At 38.2% G+C, this 26,609-nt stretch overlaps 1 protein-coding gene across 1 annotated transcript in view; it reads left to right on the top strand.

The window, feature by feature from the left end:
- Window positions 1-26,355, top strand: part of LOC140245180 (plexin-A1-like) — a 36,342-nt gene extending 9,987 nt beyond the window's left edge. Inside the window, exons 6-27 of the mRNA XM_072324781.1 lie at window positions 179-369; window positions 787-941; window positions 4,711-4,875; window positions 5,424-5,523; window positions 11,479-11,718; window positions 13,553-13,741; window positions 13,874-14,096; window positions 14,468-14,607; window positions 15,154-15,275; window positions 15,676-15,741; window positions 16,429-16,506; window positions 18,235-18,301; window positions 18,706-18,849; window positions 19,439-19,592; window positions 20,794-20,894; window positions 21,275-21,374; window positions 21,777-21,862; window positions 22,857-22,952; window positions 23,195-23,358; window positions 24,040-24,178; window positions 25,099-25,233; window positions 26,272-26,355. Of these exons, the coding sequence (XP_072180882.1) occupies window positions 179-369; window positions 787-941; window positions 4,711-4,875; window positions 5,424-5,523; window positions 11,479-11,718; window positions 13,553-13,741; window positions 13,874-14,096; window positions 14,468-14,607; window positions 15,154-15,275; window positions 15,676-15,741; window positions 16,429-16,506; window positions 18,235-18,301; window positions 18,706-18,849; window positions 19,439-19,592; window positions 20,794-20,894; window positions 21,275-21,374; window positions 21,777-21,862; window positions 22,857-22,952; window positions 23,195-23,358; window positions 24,040-24,178; window positions 25,099-25,233; window positions 26,272-26,355 (2,939 nt within the window). The remainder of the gene's footprint in view (window positions 1-178; window positions 370-786; window positions 942-4,710; window positions 4,876-5,423; window positions 5,524-11,478; window positions 11,719-13,552; window positions 13,742-13,873; window positions 14,097-14,467; window positions 14,608-15,153; window positions 15,276-15,675; window positions 15,742-16,428; window positions 16,507-18,234; window positions 18,302-18,705; window positions 18,850-19,438; window positions 19,593-20,793; window positions 20,895-21,274; window positions 21,375-21,776; window positions 21,863-22,856; window positions 22,953-23,194; window positions 23,359-24,039; window positions 24,179-25,098; window positions 25,234-26,271) is intronic.
- Window positions 26,356-26,609: the final 254 nt, after the last annotated feature.

Here is a 26,609-nt window from a genome sequence, read left to right as displayed (position 1 = left end):
ACATATCTTGCAGTTTTGATTATCACCACATTATTCAGTTCACACATGCATGCACTGATCGAGCGTACGATGTAGAAATGGCATTGATAAGATGTATACGTTTAAATTTAGGTTTGGAGTGAAACTGTCAGCATGAACAAAATATATATAATGAAACTCATTGCTTTTATCTTGCCAGTGACTCTGTACAAGTGCTCGGTGAACAGTGAAAGCTGTAGCCGCTGTTTGTCGCCTGAAGTCACCCCCGCCCGTCTCGGCTGTGGTTGGTGTGGCACCGATTGTAATGTCGCTGGGAGCGAAGTCTGTCTCGCCAATGGGTTTCTTAACCAAAACATGTACCTCCAGTGCAATGGGCCTGTCATCACTTCGGTAAGTTGTAGATACACGACTGATGCGACCGAAGTTTTTTATGTTCTTTCCGTACAACTACTTGTGGCCTAACCTTGTCGCATTAGTTAATATTAATTGCCGAGTGTGCAATATGCCTGTTTGATACAACGCGATGTCATCAGGCCAACATTTAGTTGTGCTTCTGCCATGAGTGCGAAAGGGAACATTTAGGAACAGGCAATGATACCAAGCATCAATCATTTTTCTTTTATTTCTTAAAAAAGCATTGATATTATAGTCTCATTCCAAAGACATATTCGTATTTCGCATTGTCGTCAATGATATTATAAGCTGTCATCTTTGTTTAATTTCTTATTTTGGATCGAGCAGAAATATGGAACTTTTAGTGCTGCTTTGTGTAAAATGATGGTCTGTGAACCACCTTTGATACCACAGATATTTCCAGCATCAGGACCGCCTGAAGGCAACACAAGGTTGGAGATTCAAGGAAAAGATCTGGGGCTTACTTTCTCCCACATCACCAAAATAAGTATTGGCGACTCTGACTGCGATTTAACAAATATGGAAATTTTCTACGAACCCGGACTAAGGTGAAGAACACACACACACACACACACACAAAAAAATGAAATGAACTCAGTGCTTTCTTTCAAAGAAGATGTTTTTATAAAAAAAAAATATATGTTTTATATCTTTCATACGTGTACGTGCTGTAAGAGAATCCGTGGTAATCAATTCAACGGGCAAACAGCGAGAATGCACATAATTCAGACTGACAGAGCGCCTGGTTGAAACTATGTTTGAACTTGATAATCTTGACAAGAAAATATAAATTGATATCATAGGGACTGATTTTACGGTACTCACGTGTAAGCTGTCTCATTAGGCCAAAAAAAAAAAAAATGGTTTGTTTGCCCTTCGCGACCGACCGAAAATCACGGATTTTTTTTTTCTCTTTCAAGTTTATTGTTTTTTCCACAAATTTCATCTTCTACAAATTTGTGAACGGTTTTAAACCCAAAATTATCCATTTTAAGCTACAGAAAGAATGAAAAAAAAAGTCTAAAAATGTTTTTTCATCTCATCGACCCGTCGTAATCGTGTTCGGGCCGCGCGGGGCCGCAGGCTACGTTTTATAGCATGCATTGCATGCTAGCTACCTTTTTGGCTCACGTGCATAGGTAGTGCGCTAGCTAACTGCGACCAGCAGCCCCATACGCATAGCGTAATGGGGCTGCGGACTGTAGCATTCAGGATCATGACAGGTAGCATCGCGGACAAATATCAACTTAATATCGAAAAATTTCTTCAATTTGAGGACTTACCAGTGAAGTTGAATTATTGACAACAGGTAGTCCCTTTCTGTTCGAATTGATGACTTAATGTGACTCGGTCGAGAGGAACCTGGGAGAGCCACACTGAATTGACGGCCAGCGCATGCGCACACAGACATCTTATCTAGTCAATGGATTTGAAATTTGTGCGCATGTGATGTGTACGCATGCGCTGGCCGTCAGTTCAGTGTAGCTCTCCCAGGTTCCTCTCGACCGAGTCACATTAAGTCATCAATTCGAACAGAAAGGGACTATTGGCAGAACCAAACGTTGCACGAAACCTGCTGTCAATACTTCAACTTCACTGGTAAGTCTTCAAACTGAAGAAAATTTTCGATTTTAAGTTGTCCGCGATACTACCCTGTCATTATCCTGAATGCCACAGTCCGCAGCCCCATTACGCTATGCGTATGGGGTCGCTGGTCGCAGTTATGCGCTAGCTAGCTAGCTACCGTACCGGCCGCGGCGCAGCACAGCGCGACTGCCAAGATGGCTACTTTTGCAGCATCCGTTACCAGCTGCCATGGCACCAAAACTGTTTGGAGTTCAGTTGCCAGCATCTCACTGGAAGGTACTTTTTTTGGAGCTGTTTGCAAAATTTAACAAAAGGGGTCATATACAGTAACCGCAGTACAAAGTATTTGTACAAAGCCGTTTCAAAACAGCTTTGCGTTTATCTTGCTTCAAAGGGCTTCTAGAAACAGGTTTCTAGAAACCTGTTTCGGAAACCTATTTCTGAAAGCACAAATTTGCGGCTTTCGAAAAGGCTTTCCGAACCCCATAATCAAAACAGCTTTGCGTTTATCAACGCGTACAAATTCCTTGAAAGCCGTTTGGAAAACCTGTTTCTGCCGAGAAAAAGAGTTGATAAACGCACCCAAAGATGAACGTTATAAGTGTTTGTCAGTGAGTGTTTCTGCCTCGTCTACACGGGCCCTGGCAAGACGTATTTTTGAATGAATCCCTTGGAGTTTTGAGTGCATTAAACTTGCGCCACATCCTGTACAAAGTTGAACTAGAACTCAAAGTACCGCCAGAAGGATGAGTGTATTACTAGATGCCCTGCCAAAGTTACAAAATTACATGGGTAAAAAGGGTATTAAAAAACACCCCCCCCCCAAAAAAAAAAAAAAAAAAAAAAAAACCCGACCTACCGACCCTCTTGGGTTTTGACAATTAAGGGCAAACAAACATTTTTTTTTTTTTTGGCCTTACGTGAAGTATTGTAGTCTAAAAGATATTATTTTCCCAAGTTGATGACAATGGAAATAATCATCATAATGGCAGCCATATCAAGCCACTTTGAAGTTAATATCTGCATGCCATGATTCTTTCATTTCAAGACATATTAATTCAATTTGGAATACAATGTAAAGCATGATCTTCTTTTTCTGCTTGACAGTGTCAGCTGCGTGACAGTTCCACACGAACGAATTTCTGCGGAACAGATACAGATCGTTGTTACACTAAGTGATGGTGAACGAACGGCTTATTTTGAAGACCCCTTCTACTTCAGGGTAATTCTAAAAGTATATTAGTTTAAAGAAGCCTTATGCGGATTCACTGATTGAACGAGAAAACTATGTCTTTTAACTTTCTTGAAAATCTTTCAAAGAATCTTCTACTTACTCGATCAAATTGATATTGTAAATTATGTTCTAACATCATTATCTCTTATGTCATTGCTATTGTGTGATATCAAATTCATTTAAGTATTGTAGTAAGATAGCTGTATTCATGTCTGTGTTTAAGCGTAGTTCTCAACATTGTAAAGCGCATTGAGACGAAACAGCCATATAAGCTTATTGTTATCATTCATTATCATTATCCTTTAAATGCAAATGAACCACATTTTCATTTTAGATCCCACGAAGAGGACCAACCTCTCATTTTTTACAACATGCGTTGAGGAAATTAAAAAATGTTTTTGAAGGTATCAACTAGTAGATTTTAACAAATCTTGAAAATATCGAAATGATCTTGTCAAAACTTTGCCGATACTGCTTGAATCTTCAGCATTTTTTTTTTTTTTTTTTGCTTTTAAAGCGCACTCTAAATCCGATAAGTTCTCAGTGTTTATTTTTTCGTCGTTACAATAATGGACCAGCGCTGTACATGCTGGTTAACAATGATATGGAAGGAATTTTCTTTCCAGTTGAGATGTATTCTAGTTTCACAGGTAACGCAGTTACAGTTGTTAATATTTTCTCAAAGTTTCAAAACATCAAACAGGTCGATCCTCTTTCCTTTCGTTGTACAGGATCCTAGGGTGACCAGATTTAATCCCACGAAGGGACCCGCAGCAGGAGGGACAAGGATTACGATCTACGGAGAGTTCTTAAATACTGGGAGAAATATCACAGCACGACTTGGCAGCTCAGAATGCAGTGATGTGTTAGCTGAAATATACACTCATATTCTTCTATTTCTAGTGCTGTATATCCGTTATAATAGATTTTACGTATTTCATTCTGAAGCAGACTAAGTGCACAGGCATATTCAATGTACTGATTTGCTCGTTTAGGTGACCAAACGGATACTGTTTTTGTATCAAATTACTTTAGGTGCTTCATTTTGTCAGCATTTTTTTTTTGATACAGTGAATACCACATTTTTGGAACTTTAACTGGGCAGGCGGGTGACGTAGCAACGGAGTTTTTAGAGCAATATACTAGTCACTTTCGTTTTGTTTCACTTAATTTGTTTGTTCCTACAACACAACAGCTTTAGTACCTAGGGCTTACTCTGAATCTGGTGAAATTGATCTTCAATGTTTATCATCGATACAACAGTTTTGGACAAAACCATTACCTTGCTTCTCTGCTTAAACGAAGTCTCTTCAACTGGGACAGTCGTGAAGGTCTTTGTTCCCCGACGTTAGACTGAACTTTTTGTGAATAAAAACTTAATTTCCGACGGAACAGGCAGTACACCCACTTTTTATTTCGCCTTACCTAAAAAAAAATACATAATTGTAGGCTGGATCGAGTTTTATGAGAGAAAATGTATTTCAAAATTGCTGTAGAACGTACGAAGGAAGCGAGGCAAGATGTACAACCACAGCTGTCTCTGAGGGAGCACAAAGTTTGATCATGACGTTTGACGGAGCGGATAGATTCTCACCTGACGCTTTCACAGTCCTGCCTAATCCCGTAGTTACATCCGTGGACCGGGAAGAAACGATCATGTCGTATGTTATCATTCCACTTTGAGTCGGACAATAGTGGACTGTAATAGAATCGGAGAATGTGGTTTGTTTGCAAGAAGACACTTGCCACATTATGAACACAAGAGGTAGTGGAAATGCATTTTTGTATATCCTCTTCATATTCGTGTGTCTTGTGCACAGCTATTATGTGCGTAGGCCGTATATTTGTAAATGTATGTATGTACGTGTATAAATAGATAGCGGTATTTATTTGTAATACATATTTATTTCTTTATACATACATGCATATGCAGTGTATGATCATTGTATTGTATTATTATATGATATTATATCATATTACATTATTTTTATCAATTATGTTATATTATGTATGTGATATGGTCATTAACATGTTCAGTCAAAAAAGGTTTACATTCGAGTTTCGATATCTTCCCTAAATACTCCTACATGCTATTTCGACTGAATAGGTACCCCCCGTAATTCAGCGCAGTATTTTATTGTTCACATAGCACGTGATGCCAAGACAAGTCGTAAATTGTGTGTCCCTATTTTTTTTTCTTTTTTTTCAGGGGAGGATTACAAATGTACATTACAGGGGAACGATTTGATATCATCCAAGAGTCACGGATCATTTCGCAGTCACTGTCATCTGGAGCTATCCGTACAGAGGTCTGATCTTTTGTCATCCATCGTTCGATCATGTTTTGCAAATAGTTAAAAAAGCGTAGGGACTTCCTATACAGGGTGGCCCAGAAAGAACGGAACACCCATGATCTTTCATCTCAGCAATATTGTTGCAAATATGCAATTATTTGCATAGAGAAATCTTTAATTTCAGCAGTATTATTGCAAATATATCATTATTTTGCATACTATTGGGCAGACCATTCTTTCTTCCAATAGAATGACACCAAGTTCTTTAATTTTGGTTAATGCGTTATAATTTTAGGACCATTTTTGTTAACCCTTGCAATTTATCATTTTGCACTCGCAGAGATACCGAAACCACCGAAAATTCGGCTTGCCATAGAACCAGTAGCGTTCACAATGTGTGGAATGTGGGGCGGACGGTGTGATTGTCATTGTCCGTTATCATTGTGAATGAGACGACATGTTGGGCTCATGGAGATGCTAAATTTAGCTGGAAAATAGCGAGGTTTATTCAAAGGCATGATTGCAGTGACGTGAGTTCATGAGTGGTTTAGGAATACTTGATTCATTGATTAATACAGTGAAAACTGAGAATATTGCTGTGTCGGTTTATGAACGAATTAATGGGTATCTCACCGGGCTTAAAACTAGTTCGCGACTGCAGATTTTGCTAGTTGCAGAGATGTTGTTGCGACACGACACGTTGTCGCCCCCGTCACGGATTGTCGTCTGGCGACAATCCGTGACGCTTGTGCAGTTCCCAGTTTTTGACCTCGAAGGCGACAATCCGTGATGGCAAAAAAATTGTTGCGACACGGATTGTCGCCCCGTCACGGATTGTCGCCCCGGGCTCGGGGTGGTTCCTCCGGTGTTAAGCTTTGGTGGGATGGGTACGACTGGTAAGTTATGCGTATGTGTGTGTGTATGTGTGTGTGTGTGTGTTTGTTTGTTGTGAGCTGCATGATATGTGCTGTGTATGATTTGTAGGTGCGTACAATAAGTGACTTGTGTATGAGTTTCCGTATTGTTGTGAGTGTGTGTGTGTGTGTGTGTGTGTGTTTGAAGTATAATAATACAATATGTAGAAACTGTGCATGTGTGGTGGTTGTTAGGTATAGTGGTAGTGGTTTGTTTGTCTGTGTGTATACGTGTGCCTGTATGCGTACGTGTGCATGTGGTATATAGTGGCGTATGTGTATATCAAAGGGTATGTGATGGTGCGTGTTTGTGGGCGCAGTTTTGTGCCTGCATGAGTATCTGAGGGGTTTGGTGTTCGTGGGCTACGTAGGCCCTACGTATGTGTGTTGTGTGTGAGCGTTCGTGTGTCTACGTAAGGCCCCAGTCACATAATGCTCTGCGTCCGGCGTTACTTCCAAATAAGTCATTTTTTTTTTTTTTTTTCTGCGGACACCCGGGGATCTCTTGCTGTCACCAGAGCATTTTTACAAAACATACGGGAAAAAAATATGCGGGCGATACGGAGAGATGCGACCAAATGCGAATACTTGCGTCCACTTGCGGATATTCTTACGAATTGGCACGTAATTTTGTTCGTTCAACTTGCATAAACTTCCGAATAGTTCGGAACACTTGCGGAAAGTTGCGACTATTTACGGAGAGTTGCGGATATTTTCGGATAGTTACAGATTGTTATAAATAATTATGTACAATAATATGACGATCCCTGCCAAGTCAATGTATTATGACAGCAAATTTATCACATATTGAACTGTCTTACATTGTACACTGCATGGGGAAAACTCAAATTGAATTTACGTACAAGTTGTGAAATGTTTTCGCATTTCTTTAGTTTGCTTTACAGTAATGAAAGATATATGAAATTTTGAACTTGAAGTTTGAATTTTGTTTTTGCAGCTCAAATATGGATAAACATCATAAATGTAAAGACTACATAACATAATTATACCACAAATAGAATACTATCTAGATCGATAAGTTAAACAGAGTATGAAAATATTACTTACAGTCATGTATTAGACAAACTGTGGTTACGCTGTCATTGTGCAGCAGTATTCATGACTTCCTGGGTTATGTTAAGGAGATTGTTAAAATAAAGCAATGCCTATTACATTTCCGAAAAAAAAAACCCCAAAACATTAGGACATTCGGACACCCCTCCGACACCCAAATACAATATAAAAAAAAAATGTAATATCCATTGAGCGTAAAGTGGGTAAGACTATAGGGAAATAATAAATTCGTTCTCATTTTATATAGTTTATCGCTGTCCCACACCTTCCTGGCCAGAAAAGTGAAAAAAAAAAATGCTGTCACCTCATCCCCAACCCAAAAATTGCCTTCCGAGTTACGTATATACATTCAAAGAGACAAGAAAAAAATGTTCATCATCAATGGTCAAGCGATTTCATGCGTATATGGGTGCCACCTAAAATGACCACAAATCTTCTGCTGCAGGCGCTACTGTGGCAATGAAAATGCCTTCAGCGTGTATGAGCACGTGTTTAAAGAGTTCACACCAGCGTTGATCTAAAATTAGTATGGGTGTGACAATTTCAGCGGTTAGGCGGGCTAGACGAGAGAGAGACCGAGAGAAAATACATACATACGAGGGAGGTACCCTCCCCAATGTTATCTGTCTTTGTTTATTTTTTTTTTTACTGCAGTCATTTTCTTCCATCAGTCTTAACTACAAATTCCATACCACTATTTGTCCCAGAATAAGTTTGGCATGCTTTATGCATTAGCGAATAATTTCCACACGCCGTAAATAATTTGTCAATCGTTAGTTGATTTTAGCACAAACGAACTGCCATATGCACACCACTAATACATACGTAATACAAACAAACACCAACAAACACTCAAACAAATCCTCATAATGCAAATAAACCAACTCAACACTTTTTTTGGTGTTTTTCCTTGATATTCATTGATTTCATTCAAATCATTCATAAATCGACCCATTCTGGATGTAACATGAACAAAAAAGTTACAAATGGCAATTCGAAACACAAACAAATCCATTTGTCATTTTATACTACAAATAATCTCATTTCAGCATAGATAACTCGATTATAGACCAACCCTACTAACAATTTCTTCACGAGAAAGTTTTGACATGTAGGGCCCTACCAAACCTATATCCCTTGAATATATTGGTTTGGATCATGTAACACCTCCTTACTTATAAGGGCATATACATAAAAAAACAACAACACACAAATACATTAAACAAATCTAGAATGAAATCAGTCATAAAAAACCCGACCAACCCCCCCCCCCCCCCAACCGAAACAAATCTAGGGCCTACATCTATCCTAAATATTAAATTCTACCAAAATCTGTCATACCATTTATAACTATCCTTCTTCAAATCCAATCCCCAACCCACCAACCCCTGATTGACCAAAGAATTAATCATCCCACACCCACATTCACCAACCCACATACATACACACACCCACACACACACACACACACACACACACACACACACACGAAGGCTCGTTATTCGGAAGGTTCGTTTTTTTCCGAAGCTTCATTTATCCGAAACACACAATTCCCTGTACCTAGAGGTTCGTTGATCCAAAAATGAAATTCGGAATAACGAACCTTCGAATAAAGAACCTTCGGACTAAAGAGTCTTCAGAATAACGAACTTTTGCAATAACGAATTGTAACCCCCTCCCCACATACACACACACACCCGAACCGATACCGCATTCCTTCCTGATGAAACGACTTCCCAATGTTGATAAATAAGACATAATGGACCGTACGCAGAAAAGCAGCATCCGCCCGCACGCAAGCACCACTCTGAATTCACAAACAAATCCGCCAAACCAACTCATCAAAGTCAAAGCTGCTGATAAAAATCAATATCAATGTTTATGCCAGCAACAGCTTACAAGTTATCCCTACCCACGCGCAGCTAAAAAACACATACGCAAAAAGCTGACATAATAAACACATTCTTCCAGCATACACACACACACACACGCACAAACGGACACTAAATTATCATGTGTCATACCATGTGCGCGCGCACATACACACTTCCTTGACACCTCACCATGACTTTTTACATGGCATGTTTGCATGGATGTAGCCATGTTAGTTATGTGTTAGTATTTCAATGACTATGTCCAGAACGATATTACCCAGCAAAATGTGCTTCGAGGGCGGGCGACAATCTGTGCTGCCAGCCCTCGTCACGGATTGTCGCCAGACGACAATCCGTGACGGGGGCGACAATCCGAGCCGCCAACGCCCGTCACGGATTGTCGCCCCGAGCAGGAGGCGACAATCCGTGTAGGGGCGACAATCCGTGTCGCAACAGATGTCTTCGCTAAATGCCTACGACTCTGAGACGTCTATTGTGAAATTACAGTGTCTCTGAGCAGTCGCAAGAAATAATATTTAAAGACACGATTTAACAATGTAGCTGACCGATTTAAAAAAAAAAAAAAAAAATCTTAATCTGAGCTGTCTGTTGGACCTGTATGATTATGTTCAGATGAATGAAAACTACAAAGAAAAGCAAGCATAATGAAGATCATAAATTAATTTAATCATAAACCGACACAGCTATATTCTCAGTTCTCACTGTATTTATCAAAGTACGGGCTTTATTTCTAAACCACTCATGAACTCGCGTCACTGCCAATCATCATGCCTCTGAATAAACCTCGCTATTTTCCAGCTATATTTGGCATCTCAATGAGCTCAACAGGTCGTCTCATTCACTATGGTAACGGACAATGACAATCACACCGTTCGCCCACACATTCCACACATTGTGAGTTATAGCAGGGAGGTGGTCCCTGGTTATAAAAGGGCTCACACGGGTAAATAATTCCCCATAGAGACGTGTGTTAAAATTCAAATTTCATTAAAAAATTCTGTAAAATAGCTGGGAGAAATGAGGTGTTTCATCTTCACTAACCTGGATAAGTGAGCTATATACCCTGTCATCCATCAAATTTCCAAGGCACGTTCTTCGGCTCAAACTCTGTCCAAGGGTCCGCAAAGCCAGACTACGGGTTCTTTCCACTCAAAAAAATCACCTATTTTCCGTACATACAACCAATGAAATAAAATAGTCCCTTCAAATTCCATGAGAAAAGCTTTCGTCTTCAAACCAAAATGCAGTTTGTAGAGGAATTCATACTGAATATCTGCAGCTATTCAGTTTATGCCAAACTGCATTAATGATTTTTAATTATTTTTTTCTTCATTTATTTTGGTATCTTTGGTACGAATTTGTGAAGGGGTCTGGAAATTTCCATTTTATTTACAGGTGTGAGCCCAGTAGTGGTTCTATGGCAAGCCGAATTCTCGCTGGTTTCGGTATCTCTGAGAGTGCAAAATGTTCATATTTTGAAAATTGCAAGGGTTGACAAAAATGGTTCTTAAATCATAACGCTTTAGCAAAAATTAAAGAACTTGGTGTCATTCTATTGGAAAAAGAATGGCATTTCCAATAGTACGCAAAATAATCACATATTTGCAACAATATTGCTCAAATTAAAGATCTTAGGTGTTCCGTTCTTTCTGGGCCATCCTGTATATTGAGCCTTCGAAAAGATCATCAGTTTGAAATAAATCCTTACTATAGATATTTACATGTTATTCGATTAAATAGAGTGTATATAAACAAATTAATTCTTGTGGCATGCTTCACAAATCGCGTGATGCATTCGTCAACCATTAGCATAGTAATGAAAAAGACGCATAAAGATCCATGACATCTACTACACAGCAATGACCATTATTCAATAAACTACGATTCTTGTAATAAAGTAAACATTTCCGTTGCAAAACCTTTAGGTGATCTTGAAATATATGTGTACATGTGTACAAAGTAGATACATCTGATTATTCATAGAAACATAAACAGTTTCTGAGCAGTAATTTTGCTTCTTCACCAAAGTTAATGCACGAAAAATGAGAGGCTCTTGCCCGATAGTAATCGTGATTTCTGCCTCACAGGTGTGTGTGAACGTGTCTCCAACTCTGTTGGTATGTCCCACACCTCCTTACCCCGATGGCCAGTCACACGGGAGAATAACAAGGCAATCTGACGCCAGGGCAGCAAATATAACCTTTGACCTCGATGGTTTCGTCACCAATGGTGGTATCATAACGTATCTTCCAGACCCGGTTTATTTCGACATCGCTGAAAGTGATCGAACTGCTATTATCACTGATAATAGGAGGCTTGACTTGGAGGTGAGTTCGTCTTACTATACATAATTAATATACATATATGTATATACACACACACACCTGTATTTTCCATTTTTTGTATTACTCACTGTTAAATTTCCCAACGTCATAACCATCAGACAGTCAGCAGGCTTAAAATGGCGCTGTGACTAAACTGGTACGGTGAAAAAGAATCAAGGTTCTCTATACTGTTATTACCAAGTCGATCTAAATACGATTTGAGATTTCTCTACCGCCTTCACGACTGTCCTTCGGGTGTACGAGCTTCTCCTTTATAACTGTCCTACTTAACATGTTTAACTTATAGGTAAATTCTTTATTAGTAAGCAAATAATCAACGTTGGTGAAAGTGATGGGACAAACCATCACTTCCGAGGCGATCTTGATGTAGCAATCTTTCCGAGGCGCAGCTGAAAAAAGATAGTGTATACATTCAGATCGCCGAGGAAGTGATAGTTTGTCTCATTGCCTGAAACCAAAAGTTGATTATTTGTTTTATATTCCACATCTGAAACCATTTTAACTATCCATAGAAAAAAAAATGATATTGAACAAGACAAAACGGGGTACGAACAACACAGCTGACAGTTAGGTCTAGTTAGATATAAAAACATGAAGACTGCAGATCTAACGTTTTATAGGTCTAGCAAAAGTCTAGCCTATCCTAGGTAGGCATATTTATCATTGGGCTTAGGCTACGTTCGCTTACAAATTATGTTGTTGCTAAAAACGCTGAACATTCTGAAGCACGAACAGGGCAAAACTCCAACAAGACAACTGTTAACAATTCAAACGACGCAAACTCACGACTATAGAATATGTATAATGTACACGCACGGTAACACTACACTCATTCCGGTGTCCAAATCATCATCTCTGCACTCCACAAGCTGGGCAGTACTAAGGCAAACTCAACAAACATTCAGGGCTTGAAGGGAAATGCAGAAGAAGGAGGTCCTCTGTCAGTGAGTTCCTGTGGTAGACTGTCTCATTCAGAACCCACAGGATTTGCATATTTAAATCACAGAGTTCACAAACCAATCAATATGCTATCAGGAAGAATGCGATCTGAGGTCAAACCAATAGAACCAATAGAAAGTAAAGATGAGGTGATTATGAGCTGAACTTACACATGAATGTGAGCAGAACAAAAGAATCATGAAATGTGGAGGTGAAGGGAAGGTACTGGAAAGTAGACTATGAAGGCACAAGGAAGGGGAAAAGAATTGGGATGTATGGGAGGCTAAGTATGAAAAAAGAGTGATTAGGAGCATGCATGGAAAATGAGCTCTATGGAAAGCAAAAGAAAAAAATGAGTTTAATACAAATATATCTTTAAATCAATTTCATACTCTTACACGAGTCCCCACGCATCGCGGCAACGTCTGCGGACACTCGGACTATCACTAAACCTAGGTCAGAGGATAGTCCAGAGTCTAAAGCACTTTCATTTCGCGTATACTCAACACTATAAGAGATCACGCGTTGGCAGGACTGTGTGGACTGAAGAGATCAGCGAAACAAAAAGGATTATCACCACTTTTCTTAGGTAATGTGATGAGCAAAACTAGGCTTTATCAAGTGATCAGCTCTTGACCAATCCTATATAGCAAGATTCGTAGTATGCATATCATCATTCTTAGTTGTTGAGATAGGAGTGTTGCTATATCAAATATGGGCCACAAATGGCGATAAAGAGAAAAATCTAATGGTTACATTTCGTAACAGACTGAAGACATCTACATTAACCGTTATATCTGTCGTCATTGTTTGTTTGTTTGTTTTTGGCATATTACGTATCCTTTTTTTTTTTTTTTTTTTTTTGGTTTTATTCAAGGGACAATATTTAGATACAGTCAGCAACAAAGATGACGTACAAGTACTGATAGGTCCCGATGGAGTATGTGATGTTCTAATCCTGGAATTCGACAGCTTGATTTGCTTCGTACCTATCCCACTTCCCGGGGCTGGTGATTATAACGGAAGTCATGGAGAAGGCCCCACCAAGTCGCTTCCTGCTGTGGTGGTAAGACAAACCGCTTGATTATGATTGTTTAAGTACCCGTGGTAGTCTGATTGGAATTTTCGCGTTATTTTATTTCATTGGAAGAAGCTTGAGCCAATAACCGAAACACATTGATATGGCGTTGTCTTTCAGGTCCAGCATGGAAATTTGGAGTTCCGGCCAGGTTTTGTTAAGACACACTCAGAATCAAATATCCTGCCAGTAGTCATCTCGATTGCAGTGATCGCCATTCTCGTTCTCCTGGCAGTAGGTGTAGGTATCGGATGGAGACTAACAAAGAAGAGGCAAGAAGCAAATCAAGTTAAAGAGGAATTGGAACTGGAACGACGAAGACTGAGGTCAAGAATAAAAGAAGGTATGGCACTTTAACAACAACAACTACTACAACAATAACAAGCTCCACTTCTCTTTATTATAGCTGTTTGTGTAATTTCGTTGCTAAACATGACATTCAGTAGGTCTAATTTGCTTTGTTTTTATTCCCTTTTTACATTTGTTTTTTCATCATCAATTGTCTGTATATAGGATCTATGATCTCGTTCTGTTTTCAAATAGCGTTTATTGCCACTTTCTTCCACATACTTGATAGGGATGAAGGAGGACATTGCATACTAATCGTTTAGTTTGATATGCTTTTCTTCTGTAATTTGTTTGCTTATATTTGTTTGTTTATTGGTTTTGTTTTGTTTCGTTTTGTTTTGTTTTTGCCATGAACTACATTGGCAGTGCCTGATACTAAACTCGAGCTGACTGATGTGGACGAAAGAGTCAAGAAGTACGGCATCCCATTCAGAGATCATAACCAGTACGTGACAGTCATGCTCTTCGGTGGGCTTGGGGTTCGTCCAGAGACATCGGACCCAGAGGTAGGAGACATTCGAGAGGAATTTTGCCACTTAATTGATTCTTGCATATATCATAAGACCAGCCTGACATTAAAAATATACCTTTTCCTTTTTGGATACTGGAAACATATATTTACTATCAAATTATATCCATGGAAGGCCTTATACAGCGTCCATACCAGTGCGCATTAAATCTCCATGGTAACTGCGCTGTCCCGAATTCATGATGCCAATGTCCGATCATCCCCTTCCTCTAATGACGTCGCAGGCTCTTTTACAAGTCTTTCCATAATGCAACCTTTTCTCTCTCTCCCCCCCCCCCCCTCTCTCTCTCTCTTGATGCAGTTAACACATGTACTAAAAATATATCAATGCCATACAAACAATTAAAAAGCCTACTATGTGAATTTCTGATCTAGTAGACACAAAATGATGAACTTGAGCCATGTCAGATGTATCGATTCCTTAAAAAAAAATAATCGGTTTGCAGGTCAGGGGCACTGAGAAAAAAAAAAGGATTTGTGTTCATCTACGTCATCTCCTTCATTATCATTGTTTTTATTGCAGTATATGGAAGACTTCATGGAACAAGCAATAGTGTCCTTTTATCGGTCGCTGAAGGAAGAGGAATCTGCCGTGGCTTTCATCCAAACTCTTGAAATGCAAAGGCAATACGAACAAAGTACAAGGTAATAGGACCTTCGCAAGTATGAATTAGAGAATCAATAGTTTTGGAGAGATTTTCAAATAAAAATGTTTGTGATTTTTCACGCCTTACTCTGATGAAAGATGAAAAAGAGTACTTTGGATGAAAATCAACTGAACTTAATCCAGGAATAAGAACAATCCCTTGGACGTTGTCTGTCGGTATCGTTTTCATGCAACCGTTTTCTTTAGTTTATTAACCGATTTCGTTTGGGCAGAAATATGAAATAATACATTTTTGTGATATAGTGAGAATGAAGATCAAGTTTTTGCGGAAACAGCAGAATGTTGCAAAAGATAAATCATGTTTTTACCTGGAAACATACAGTATATCTGGTTTGGATTTATTACAAAGGTGCACTTTTATGTTGATTTCCTTGCCAGGCAACTGATTGCATCACTTCTGTCTCTTATCTACGTGAGCGAGGGCAAAAGCATCTATTTCTCAAAGTGAGTGAAATTACATTGTATGTCTCGGCAGAGTAGAAATCAAATACAGTCGCAAACACATCCAAGAGATTTAAGCCACCATGAGTGCGACATGGATGTCCAATAAAGTCCTTGAGTAAAGATTAACGAAAACTTGTTTTAAAGATTTTACAGCGTAACAACCTAATTGCATGTCAGGCCTTTTAAAACGATACAATGTAAATTAAAGCGGCAGCAGTTCTGGATTTTAACACTGTTTAAAGTGAATGTTAGTGTTTGGTATCATGACGCAGCTATGCCAGTGTTATTGACTATAAGGTTTTTTTTTTTCTTTTGTTGTTTTGAAGCTTATGAGGTAAATCGGTGATGCTGGGTATAATTTCCTATTTTATATGTCTTAATAGTGGCATTATACAGTATCTGTGTCACCCTTTAAAAGTCAAATAATATTGAATGTAGGCCCACATTCAGTCATCATTGCAGTGGCAGGCGCTTTTCATAACAATCTTGTTCAAGAGGATGTCAATATATATATATATGCTCCTCGTAAAAAAAAAAAAAAAAAAAAAAAAAAAAAAATATCGTCAGTCAATATGACATTCGCCCCTGAGAAGATATGAGTTGAGGTTAAATCATTTTGGTATTTGCTCATCTACTTTTCGGAAAATGTAACATTTTTATGGTGGAGTATCGTTTTCTTATGAAAAGGTTGATTTCTAGGCTGGTTCGAGATAGGGTTGCTGTCACAGCAAGTTCTTCAGGAAGAATGGATGAGTTGTTTAGCAGGTAAGAGTGATATACATAATATTTGTTCACTGACTGAATAGGTTGATGTTCGTTGTTTCGAAGGTTCGTTCTTCCGAAGGCTTGTTATTTCAAAACACAAATTTCTGGTACCTAGAGGTTCGTCAATCCGAAAATGAAATAAGGTTATAGTTATTTCGAAGGTTCGTTAATCCGAGAATGAAATAAGAGTCGTTACTCCGAAGGTTTATTATTCTGAAAGTTCGTTCATCCGAAAGTGATATAATGCCTGTAATTCCAACAAGAGGGGGTGGCATAAAAGAGGAGGAGAATTTTTTTTTTCATCATTGACTTTATTACAATTAATATTGCATTCCAGTATTTGTGTGTCTGAGTTTGTGGCCATGTAGGTCTGCGTGCTCTATCTAATTTTCATAGTTTGATAGAGCCTATCATTCAGAATAACGAAATGTTACTGAGTCAATACAGGAATATTGTAGAACACATCATTGAAAAATCGAGCAATCTGTTGAAAATTTATGAATTTTCAAAGTTTCGGTGCTGCCATCGCTGGATAAGAAGGCTACAATAGTTTGCGACGTCACAGTACACAATTCCTATGATATATTACTGATGTTATAAGATAACTATTATTCCTCTGCTTTCTAAAAGATGTATACAGTCGATTGCGCTTTCAATAAGCTTGGCAAATGAATTTATTCACACTTTCTTCTCAGTTAATTTGATTTAATGATAAACTTTGAAGAATTATGAACTTGGGTGTTATACTTTCCAAAGGGAATTCTGATCGCCTTGTGGCACCTTTGTCATGGAAGGTTATAACACATTATCGGTAAACATATTCGTGGCTTCTGAATTTGTCTTTGGATGTCTTTGGATTGTGTGTATTGGGCAATCGTGTTATCATAAACTTTACTCTCTTTCGTTGTTACTTTCGAATGTGTATAGTGTGTTCCCTTTTATCATTTTTTCTATACCCACATGAATTTGTGTTTTCTAGTTCTGATTCATGCTTATAATGATACAAGTTCAAATGACGTTTTTGACATTTTTTTTTGTTCGTTCGTATTTATTTTGCTTCGCAAATCAAATCAAATTGAATAAAAAATAAACTACACCAATGTGACAAATTGAAACAACACATAACCAAGTGACAAAGGAGCAACACAAAAGTGCAGTTGATACTCCATGCATAATATTTTTTTTTTTTTGTAAAACATTTATAGTTACATATAATACAGATAAGGAAAATTTGATTCAATAACGAAGCAGGAGACCGTCAGCATAAGCATAGCTTGACTTGGTTGATAGGCTCACTTTTTTAACACTTATTAGTCTAGTCATCCTTTGATTATAATAATTATGCCTTTAAATGTTTGCCGTCGATTGCATTGCCATATCATGTACTATCTGTATTGTATTATGAAGAGCTCTCTTTAAACAGGTTCATTTTAAGTATAATGGAATTATCATACCCTGCGATTATCTTCTGTTGTTTTGGGGTTGATGATGATGATGTTATTGCTGTTGTTGGTTTAAAGAGAACTCGATGTAATGGAAATGAGATGTTCACATAATTATGATAACTGATGATAATTTGATGTCACTTAAAGATTGCAATAACAATGATTTCTTGATTTGATTGTCTTTATCGTTTTGCCAATATTCTTTAATAGTAGAATGTTGTCATCAATATTTACTGGGACCAACCTTTACTTTTTCTTTTGTTGTTGTTGTTGTTTGCAACAGGTCGGAATCCATCGTAGACAGACTGTTGGCTAATTGGTTTGCTTTGTGCATGTGTGGGTACATCAAGGTAAGGATAAAGGTAGTCTTCTCAACTGTTTCAATATCTCTGAACGATATACGTCAGGAATATTTCTTCTGTGAATTATTGAAGGTGAGAGGTTTTTTGCTAGTTTTTGCAAGTTGTGTCGTTGATCTTAAAGGGAATCACTAAAATACATGACAAGCTTTTTTTCTATCCGAGTTCAAAGAAAATTGGTATCCATTACCATATAATCCACCTTATATAAGTATATGAAGAGTATATATATATATATACATATATATATATACATATATATATAATATATATATATATATATGATTAACCTTGAGGAATACAGTGAGTTTATTTTGAAACAAAAAAGAACCTCATGTTTTTATCCTTACCAGTGCTAATACGAAATGTTTCTTTTTTGTTCTCATACTTTGCAGCAAATGCTGTACCCGATGTTCATGTTGTATCAAGCCATGAAGTCTCAATGTGAAAAAGGACCAATCGATGCTATCACTGAAGAAGCATATTTCACTCTGGATTACAATCGCTTGTTCGACCAGGACATCACTTTCCAAGAAGTGGTAATTACCCATAAAATATTTCCACCCCTTATATGCGACATAAATTTGGAGAGCACAATGTAACTCAATGTCTATTCCAAGCAACGTTGACGCTGGATTTGCACTGTAACCCAAGAAGAAGTTAGTAAATAGTGTGCGTGCTGCGACGATTTCACAATTTATTTCAAGAATACAGCAATCTTTTTCGTAAATGATGTCAATCGATAGGGGAGAATTGTTCTCTTGATCATTTTGTGACAATGAGGCCAATTCTATCATTTCTGGGCCCCGTTTTATCAAAAGATATCGTCGATTATAAATTTCCTTAATACCACACAGGCTGCCATAGACTTATGGAAATCGACAATATAATCAATTATAACTCTTCATAAAACAGGGCCCTTGTGTTGACACTATAAACGAAAAAAAAAACAAACAAAAACATTGTATGCATGCAAGAGGGGAAAAATAAGCAGCACTTTCATTTCTGAAAGACATTGTTTATTTTCTGCACTTTATTGTTTTGGGTTTTTTAAAGCTTATTTTCGAATATGTCATACAGTAATTAGGAATCATATTCAGAACGGCTTTTTGGCGTTTCTTCTTCCAGGTACTTTTTGTCGTGGATGAAGACGACAATGCCTTCCTTAAGGTAAAGGTGTTGAATGTCGATACCGTGGGACAGGCAAAGCAGAAAATCTTGGATTCTATGTGGAAAGCTGGACATCGTCTTCTTCCGACCAATGGAGAGTATTTGGATGTAGGTAGGTCTTTAAATACTCATGAGCCATGCTGGTTCATGTAATACTTGACCCATGGCAATATTGAAATTTTCTCTGGTAGACAGTCAATTTGATCACATGCTAGAATGAACTGTCTGGGGGCACAGGAAAGTTTTCGCTCTTTTTTGTATGCAGAACTTGAGGCAGTGTGTCAAAAAGAGACTTTCAGTGTAAAATCTGGAAACAAACTACCCAACCACATTATTTGGAAATAGGTGAAATCATCATAATGTAAGTAAAGTGCAAAATCTGACAAGGAAGTTTAAAAATAGTATTAAAAGCCAATAATTATCCTGTGTGGATTAATGTGAAAAAGTAACAAGTTGCGTGTTATGATCTTTCTTGAGATTTGATGCCAATGTAATTATATATGTCGCCTGCGTAGCAAAAGCGAGGCATATGCGTTACTTTTCCGTCGTGGTCGGTGGCGTCGTCAACAATTTCATGTACTCAATAACTGTCCACAGCTTTGAGCCATGACCACCAAACTAACATCACAGGTACATACCTGAAAAATGCTGGTCAGGTTTGAGTATGGGTGATCGAAATTTGACAAGATAAAAGGTCAAAGGTCAATGAGCTTTCCCTCACAAGCTCCGTACTCGCAGTCTTGTGGTGTACTATCAATAACTTTCCACAGCTTTGAGCCATGACCATCAGACTAATTAATACACCACATAACCTGAAACATGCTAGTCAGGTTGGAATGTAGGTGAAGTCCGACTAGGTCCTAAAGGCTAAAATCTCTATGAAAATTAGCTGATAAGCACTATACTTGCAATATTAGGTTCTACTCTAGACAGGTATATAAATAAGTTTACAAAGCCTTTAGCTGTGATGACCACTTTTTTTTTTTTTGTTCAGCTTCTTCAGATCTTTATAACACATTCCTGCTTGGAAGCTATGTCAAGTCAACAAAATAATGTACATGATATACAAACTGCGATATGCAGACAAGACATCTCTTGGCGTTTGCTTGTTTTTCGACAATAATGAATATCGTCCTAATCATGTGGAAGATTTCAACTGTGTCCTCGAGATAAAAAAACAACAACAAAACCCTACAAGAACACAAGAAAACACAGAAAAATACAAGAAAAAAAATCATAACATGTAACGAATAAAACTCTGTTCATAGCTTAATACCCCTCTCCCCTCTCCCCCTACTATTTCACACTCAAAGTTTGGTTGAAAGACGCCGGGACATACCTGATCTTGCGAGACGAAGACGAAGGAACTGACGGTCATGTTTCGGGGAGAATGAATACTGTGAAGACGTACGGGGTAAGCGCCAAAACATTATTATGTGATGGCAGGCCAAGCAGTCCTTACCCTGTAATTCCTGCAAAGTATGTTATAGTTTTAGTTTCTTAATCATGGCACATTGGCAGATTAGAACTTAATGTGAATGCCGATACAAGAGTGAGGTGGTTAATGTAGCATGCGAATATAGGGGTGTCTCTGAAATCCTTAGAGGCGACTTTTATGAATTTGAAATACAGTATACAAAAGATGTTTGAGATTCCTCTGAATGTATCCCCCTTTTCATCAGCAAGATAAATATTAGGATGAAGCCCGTGTCACACAATAGATCATAATAATGATATGTAACACTCCCGAGACTCATCTAAACATTGCATCTCTCTCTCTCTCTCTCGTACAAGTTGGATCATGGATGTCGAGTCACTGTCAGACCAAAGGAAGCTATGGCGGATTCAAGTGGATATCAAGAACTTGTTCCCTCCACTTTTTTGTCGAACAAATGTAAGATTACCTTCCTCTCTCTTGCTTACTTTTATGCTGTCAATTCTTTGACAAATTATCATAATTATTTCATATACGTAGGCTATTCATACAGAATTCATCACTTCGGTATGACTTAAGTGTGCAGATACATCTTGACCATTTTATTGTTCCTTTGAAATGTTTCGATTATTTTGAGTTTCGGTACTACTACTTATCTTGAATTGTTTAAATTTTCAACGGCAACGTCCAACTTCATCAGTACTGCACTTTTCGAATATGTGTAACTTACTTTGACTCTTGTTTCCGAGTCTATTGTATGTGTAACTGTGTAGTATGTGTAACTTAGTTTGACTCTTGCCTCCGAGTCTATTGTCAATCCTCTCATACACGGGTTGTTGTGTATATATCTCCATCTCCCAGACGAAAGTTTGACAGCAGATCAGACGTCACCTCCCCCTGGCCCTTCGACCCAAAAGCCGAGCAACCTCGGAGCAACGCATCTAAAGGTAAGGGGTATATGTGTCTGATTTGACTAATCAAACATTAACCGTTGATTTCCGTAAAGTTTCATAATCCTCATGACGCAAAAGTCATGTCAAGATATTCATCACGTTTTTGTACTTCGAATGTTGCTTTATGTTGCAACGTCACGTTGAATTTGATGATGCGGAGCTTTAGATTTGCGGCGCAGACGTTCGAGACGACGCGTCGCTTGAGCTGGACGTTCTCCTCTTCCTTCCCTGCGTCGTGTTGAAAAGCAGCTTTAGATTACGCCGAGACGCAACCAAAGAGATTTTTCTCCTCTCCATCACTTATTAGGAAAAAGCTCTTTGGACGCAACCTATAAAAAATAAAATGGCGCCCCAGTTATGATCGGTGCATGAAGATGGTCTTTACGTAGTGAATTGAGCGGACGTACAAATAGCCCAGAACGCGTAGTGAAAACTCAGACGATGCGAGCTATAAATAGATCGACTTTGATACACGATTCTGCGCATTCTCAGATCATTTTTCCCCTCTGAACGTCCTCGTCGCAAAAATCTAAAGCTCCCCAATGCATAAAGTTTAAAAGGTCAAATAGGTATTTCTTTTAATATCGCATTTAATCCTTGTATTTCATCTTGTCTTCTAGTTAAAGTGGGAAATCTATGTCACATAAGTATGATATAGAAATAGGTCTACACTCTTGTGGCAGTATGATCAAGTTTTGATAGCTGTAGTCGGGATGACACATTGCATGGATATCAACCAATCCATCACTTGGTAATGAAATATCTCCTTCTAATCTAGGAGGAGAAAGATAACGGATGAATTCTCTACAAGCAGTGTAATAAGTGAAAACAGAATTACCCAATAAAGGTGTTATCTTTCTTCTCAAGAGTATAGTTATCAATAATCATTCGACATCTGCTTTAAAGAAGAGCAGTCGACATGACATAATTTTTGGCTACCTCATGACACTTGGAATTACATCATTACCTGTTAAATGAAACTCGGCAGCTGAGGACGGATGACACCAATTCCCCAGTTCACGTCACACAGGGGCGCGCTGGGCTGGGTAGAGATCTCGCTATAGCTCACATGCTGACTACAAAGGTAGGCCTTTTATACACAAGTATTATTTACATGTTCACGTTCATATTTTACCTATTGTTCACATAATGTACATTTAACCTGTTGAATACTCTAATATGATTTCGTCATAATTTGTGGTAGCAGTAATAATTTATAGAATTGTTATCATCATCTTATCACCATCGTCATTCTTGCCATTACCATTACTGCTGTTGTATGAAAATGGATGAAGAAGATGAATGAGAAATTCTCGTCCTTCACAGGCTGCAGTCAGTCCATACGTGACGAATGTTTTGGAATCGATGTTCAAGTTTCCACAAAAATATCCACTCCCGATCAAACATCTGTTCGACACCTTTGACGAGCTTGCCAGAGAATATGCAGTTGGCGGTAATACCAACGTGGCGGAAAGATGGAAAAGGAATTGGTAATGAAACGTTGATATAGCGTGATTTGATAAATGTGTGTATTTTCTAACTGTAACCCTACGTTTCCAAAACTCGTGTTCTCAAGGCCCTGAAATATGCATCAGGGCCGATCAACTTCATTTTCACCGTGATAATGTGTTAACAGACCATATGGAAACAGTAGCAACAGTGACCATAACCTTGAATACCTTTACGATCAATTACGTGCGTTCTTGATCATTGTACAGCTTTTGCTGCTGTTTTTTTTTTTTCACTGTGGGGCCATTAAGTTTCAAATCCTTTCCTTTCATCCACACGTAATTAAGGGTGACTCACTTCACATGAATGAGCGCTTAACTTCAAAACCTCTCTCCGGTAGACCTGTTGCTATTCCTGTAGGAACATTGAATATTTATGACTTGTTATCAACTTATAGCTCTGTACCTTCGCTATTAGAATTTTACCCTAATCAGAAATTCGATTTGATGATTTTTTCCATCGGTTTTGTCTTATTGACATTTCGGCTGATACCAATGTTATTAAGACATTCACCATTCAAGAACTTCAGTGGGTATTGTGGGGGATTGCCTTCAATAACTTTCCGTGCCGAAGCACTGTTATCGGCGTTCTCAAAAACTAGTGTTACGTACACTTAAATATCAAGCGTTTTACATGCAAATATCCTTTCTGCTTCGTTCCAGCTTGACGCAATTCTGGGTGGGGCTTCTCGCTAGCATCCCTTCTCTGTTCAACATGCCGAGGTCAGACCCAGCGGACCAATGCCTGAACGTGCTCGTTGATGCCATCTACCACGCCTTGAAAGATGAGCCACCTCCAGAGGTTCGTCCGCCTTGGTCTCGATGTTTGTAAAGGCAACGGTTGCTAATCCCGAAAATGAAATAGTTTATCGGGCATGCCGAAGGCTGAAAAATAAATAATCTTCCTGACATTCTTACTGTGCCTTGAACTTAAAATGAATTACTTTTCTCCTCATTTGGAAATTGAAAGATATTTATTTAGTGATAGCTAACAAACCTCGAAGAGTACTATAACAACGTTTACAATAATAATTCTTTGCATAGGCGAATGAATATGGAATATAAGCGTCTTTTAGCTAATCATGAACAATGGTGAAAAAATTACTAGATACATGTAATCATATCAGAAATTGATTAACGGCTCCAGGTCATGATTATTGCGTGATTATTCCGGTTTTACCTTCACCAGCCGGTTATACTTTTTTTATGAGTTTGTTTGCTACCGGTGTCTTTTTGCCAGGTTGCACATAAATTCCGTATGAAATTTAAAGAAAGTTTCGATGATGGTCTGAAACCGACTAAGAAATAAGTGATAATGATTTAGTTCATGATCTGCGTCACCGTCTTGATCCAAGAATTCAAAAAGAGTGATTGTCATCACGCAATAGGGAACGTTCAAGATTTTACTACACAGCTCCTCAATGAATGTCAGGGTGTGGTAAGAAAACTCCGGTTAACCTCACATAGATATTTGTTAACGACTCAAATTTCGATCTTTGTTTTAGCAATACCTGAATCTTGAGACTCAAAATGGTAATATCAATACTGTTCGCGAAAATTGGGATAATAATTATATGGATATGATACTATATGTTTGGGGAAAATGAGCTGTATACGGGGGAGGTCTATCTGTAGCTAGCTCCGAGCTCTGTTATTCTTTTCATGTAGAATAATTTCATGTACTAATATCATACTCTATACATTGCACCATCTCAAATTCAGACTTCAAAGCAACAACCTTACTTCGGAGATTACGCGCTCCAATCGCGTATGGTGACGACGTTCTGCAACGGCGTGTCAGGTCTACCCAAAGTACGCCAAACAAAGTTGTTCAGTGCTTGCGCCACTGTCACAAAGGTATTCAAACATTGAAACCTCGGTAGGAAATTAGCCTTGTCTCATCGTGTACTCATAATATATCCTGCGGTAATTCATGAAAGTTGCTTTCTTCAGCATGTTCTTCGCCGCCAAACGCTTCCAGGTGATAAAGATACGTAGATGCCATGTGGCTAATCTGCTTTAGAGTTTGTCGTGAAGGGCGATGATATTATTCTGGTATCAAAATGATCTCCCTCCCCACTTTTATAGGTGTCCTGGAAAGTTTCTTTATAATCATGCTCTTATATATTTTGATTATAAAAGCTCTGCTCTTAAAATGACGTATGAGAAAAATAATTATCTTAGCATTATTAAAATTCATGTATGCAAAGGTTATAACCAACTGTAATAAGTAGGACCTAATTGTGATAATTAGTTGGTAATATGTGCAGTATTTCTTTGCCACTTCTGTAATGAAGTGCTGCCAAAACGAAGTATAAATGAAAACCCAGAAACTACATTCATAAATAAATTTAATGTAGAATCAGTTTGTTCAAGAAAGATGATACTTGTGAGACGATCATCATACAGCTATTTTCAATGACTTATAAAATACTATGTAATACTTCAGACATGTAAGATGCTTTTGGTAAGCAAAATCATATCAAACCTTTACAAGTTCCCCCCCCCCCCCCAAAAAAAAAAAAAACCAACAACCGCCAACTCTACTGGATCGAGCAATGTTCACAAGGTAAAAGAACTTGTCTGGTTTCTGTTGTAATGTTCATAAATGAGAAGTATGAAAATAAAATGAATTGAATAAGGAAAAAAATGTGACAAGATACTCAAAAAGAAAGAAAAAACAAAAACATACAAGAATTAATGATGAAATCAAATGAAATTATAGATGAAAAGAAATGAATGAATGATAAAATGTTTAAATATGCGATAATACAATGATTATGCATTACGAATTTGTTCACTACCTGAACGTTGAATGTACTGAATTGAATTGTAATAAATTGATTATAATGATCAACTTTGTTATTAACTGAAGACACTTCACTTTTGAAACAGGAGTTCCGAGGGCACTTTAGCCATCACGCCGCACTCCTGCAGCTCTTCAACCTGACCAAACACGACCTGCAAGACATGCTTTAATAAGCACACGGGACATCTGGTTGTCGGCTTCATCAGCGTCAAAGCATCACTTCAATTTCACTACAAGACAATACAAGACATAATCATGTTTTATTCTCGCTATATCCCTTTTGTGTACATCTATGTATGGCTTCGTACCAGTGTAGTGTCAGAGTTTAATACAGCAAGGTCCGCGAAGTCCTATATTGCAGAGGCTGTAATGTGTAAGGAAGTCCAATTACCAAGAGAAACAGAAGCAGAATGGAGTAGCAGTT

The sequence above is a fragment of the Diadema setosum genome, chromosome 2, assembly GCF_964275005.1.
Source record: "Diadema setosum chromosome 2, eeDiaSeto1, whole genome shotgun sequence".
NCBI lineage: Eukaryota > Metazoa > Echinodermata > Echinoidea > Diadematoida > Diadematidae > Diadema > Diadema setosum.
The sequence above is the reverse complement of the archived record's forward strand: the minus strand, read 5'-3'. Positions and strand labels throughout refer to the sequence as shown.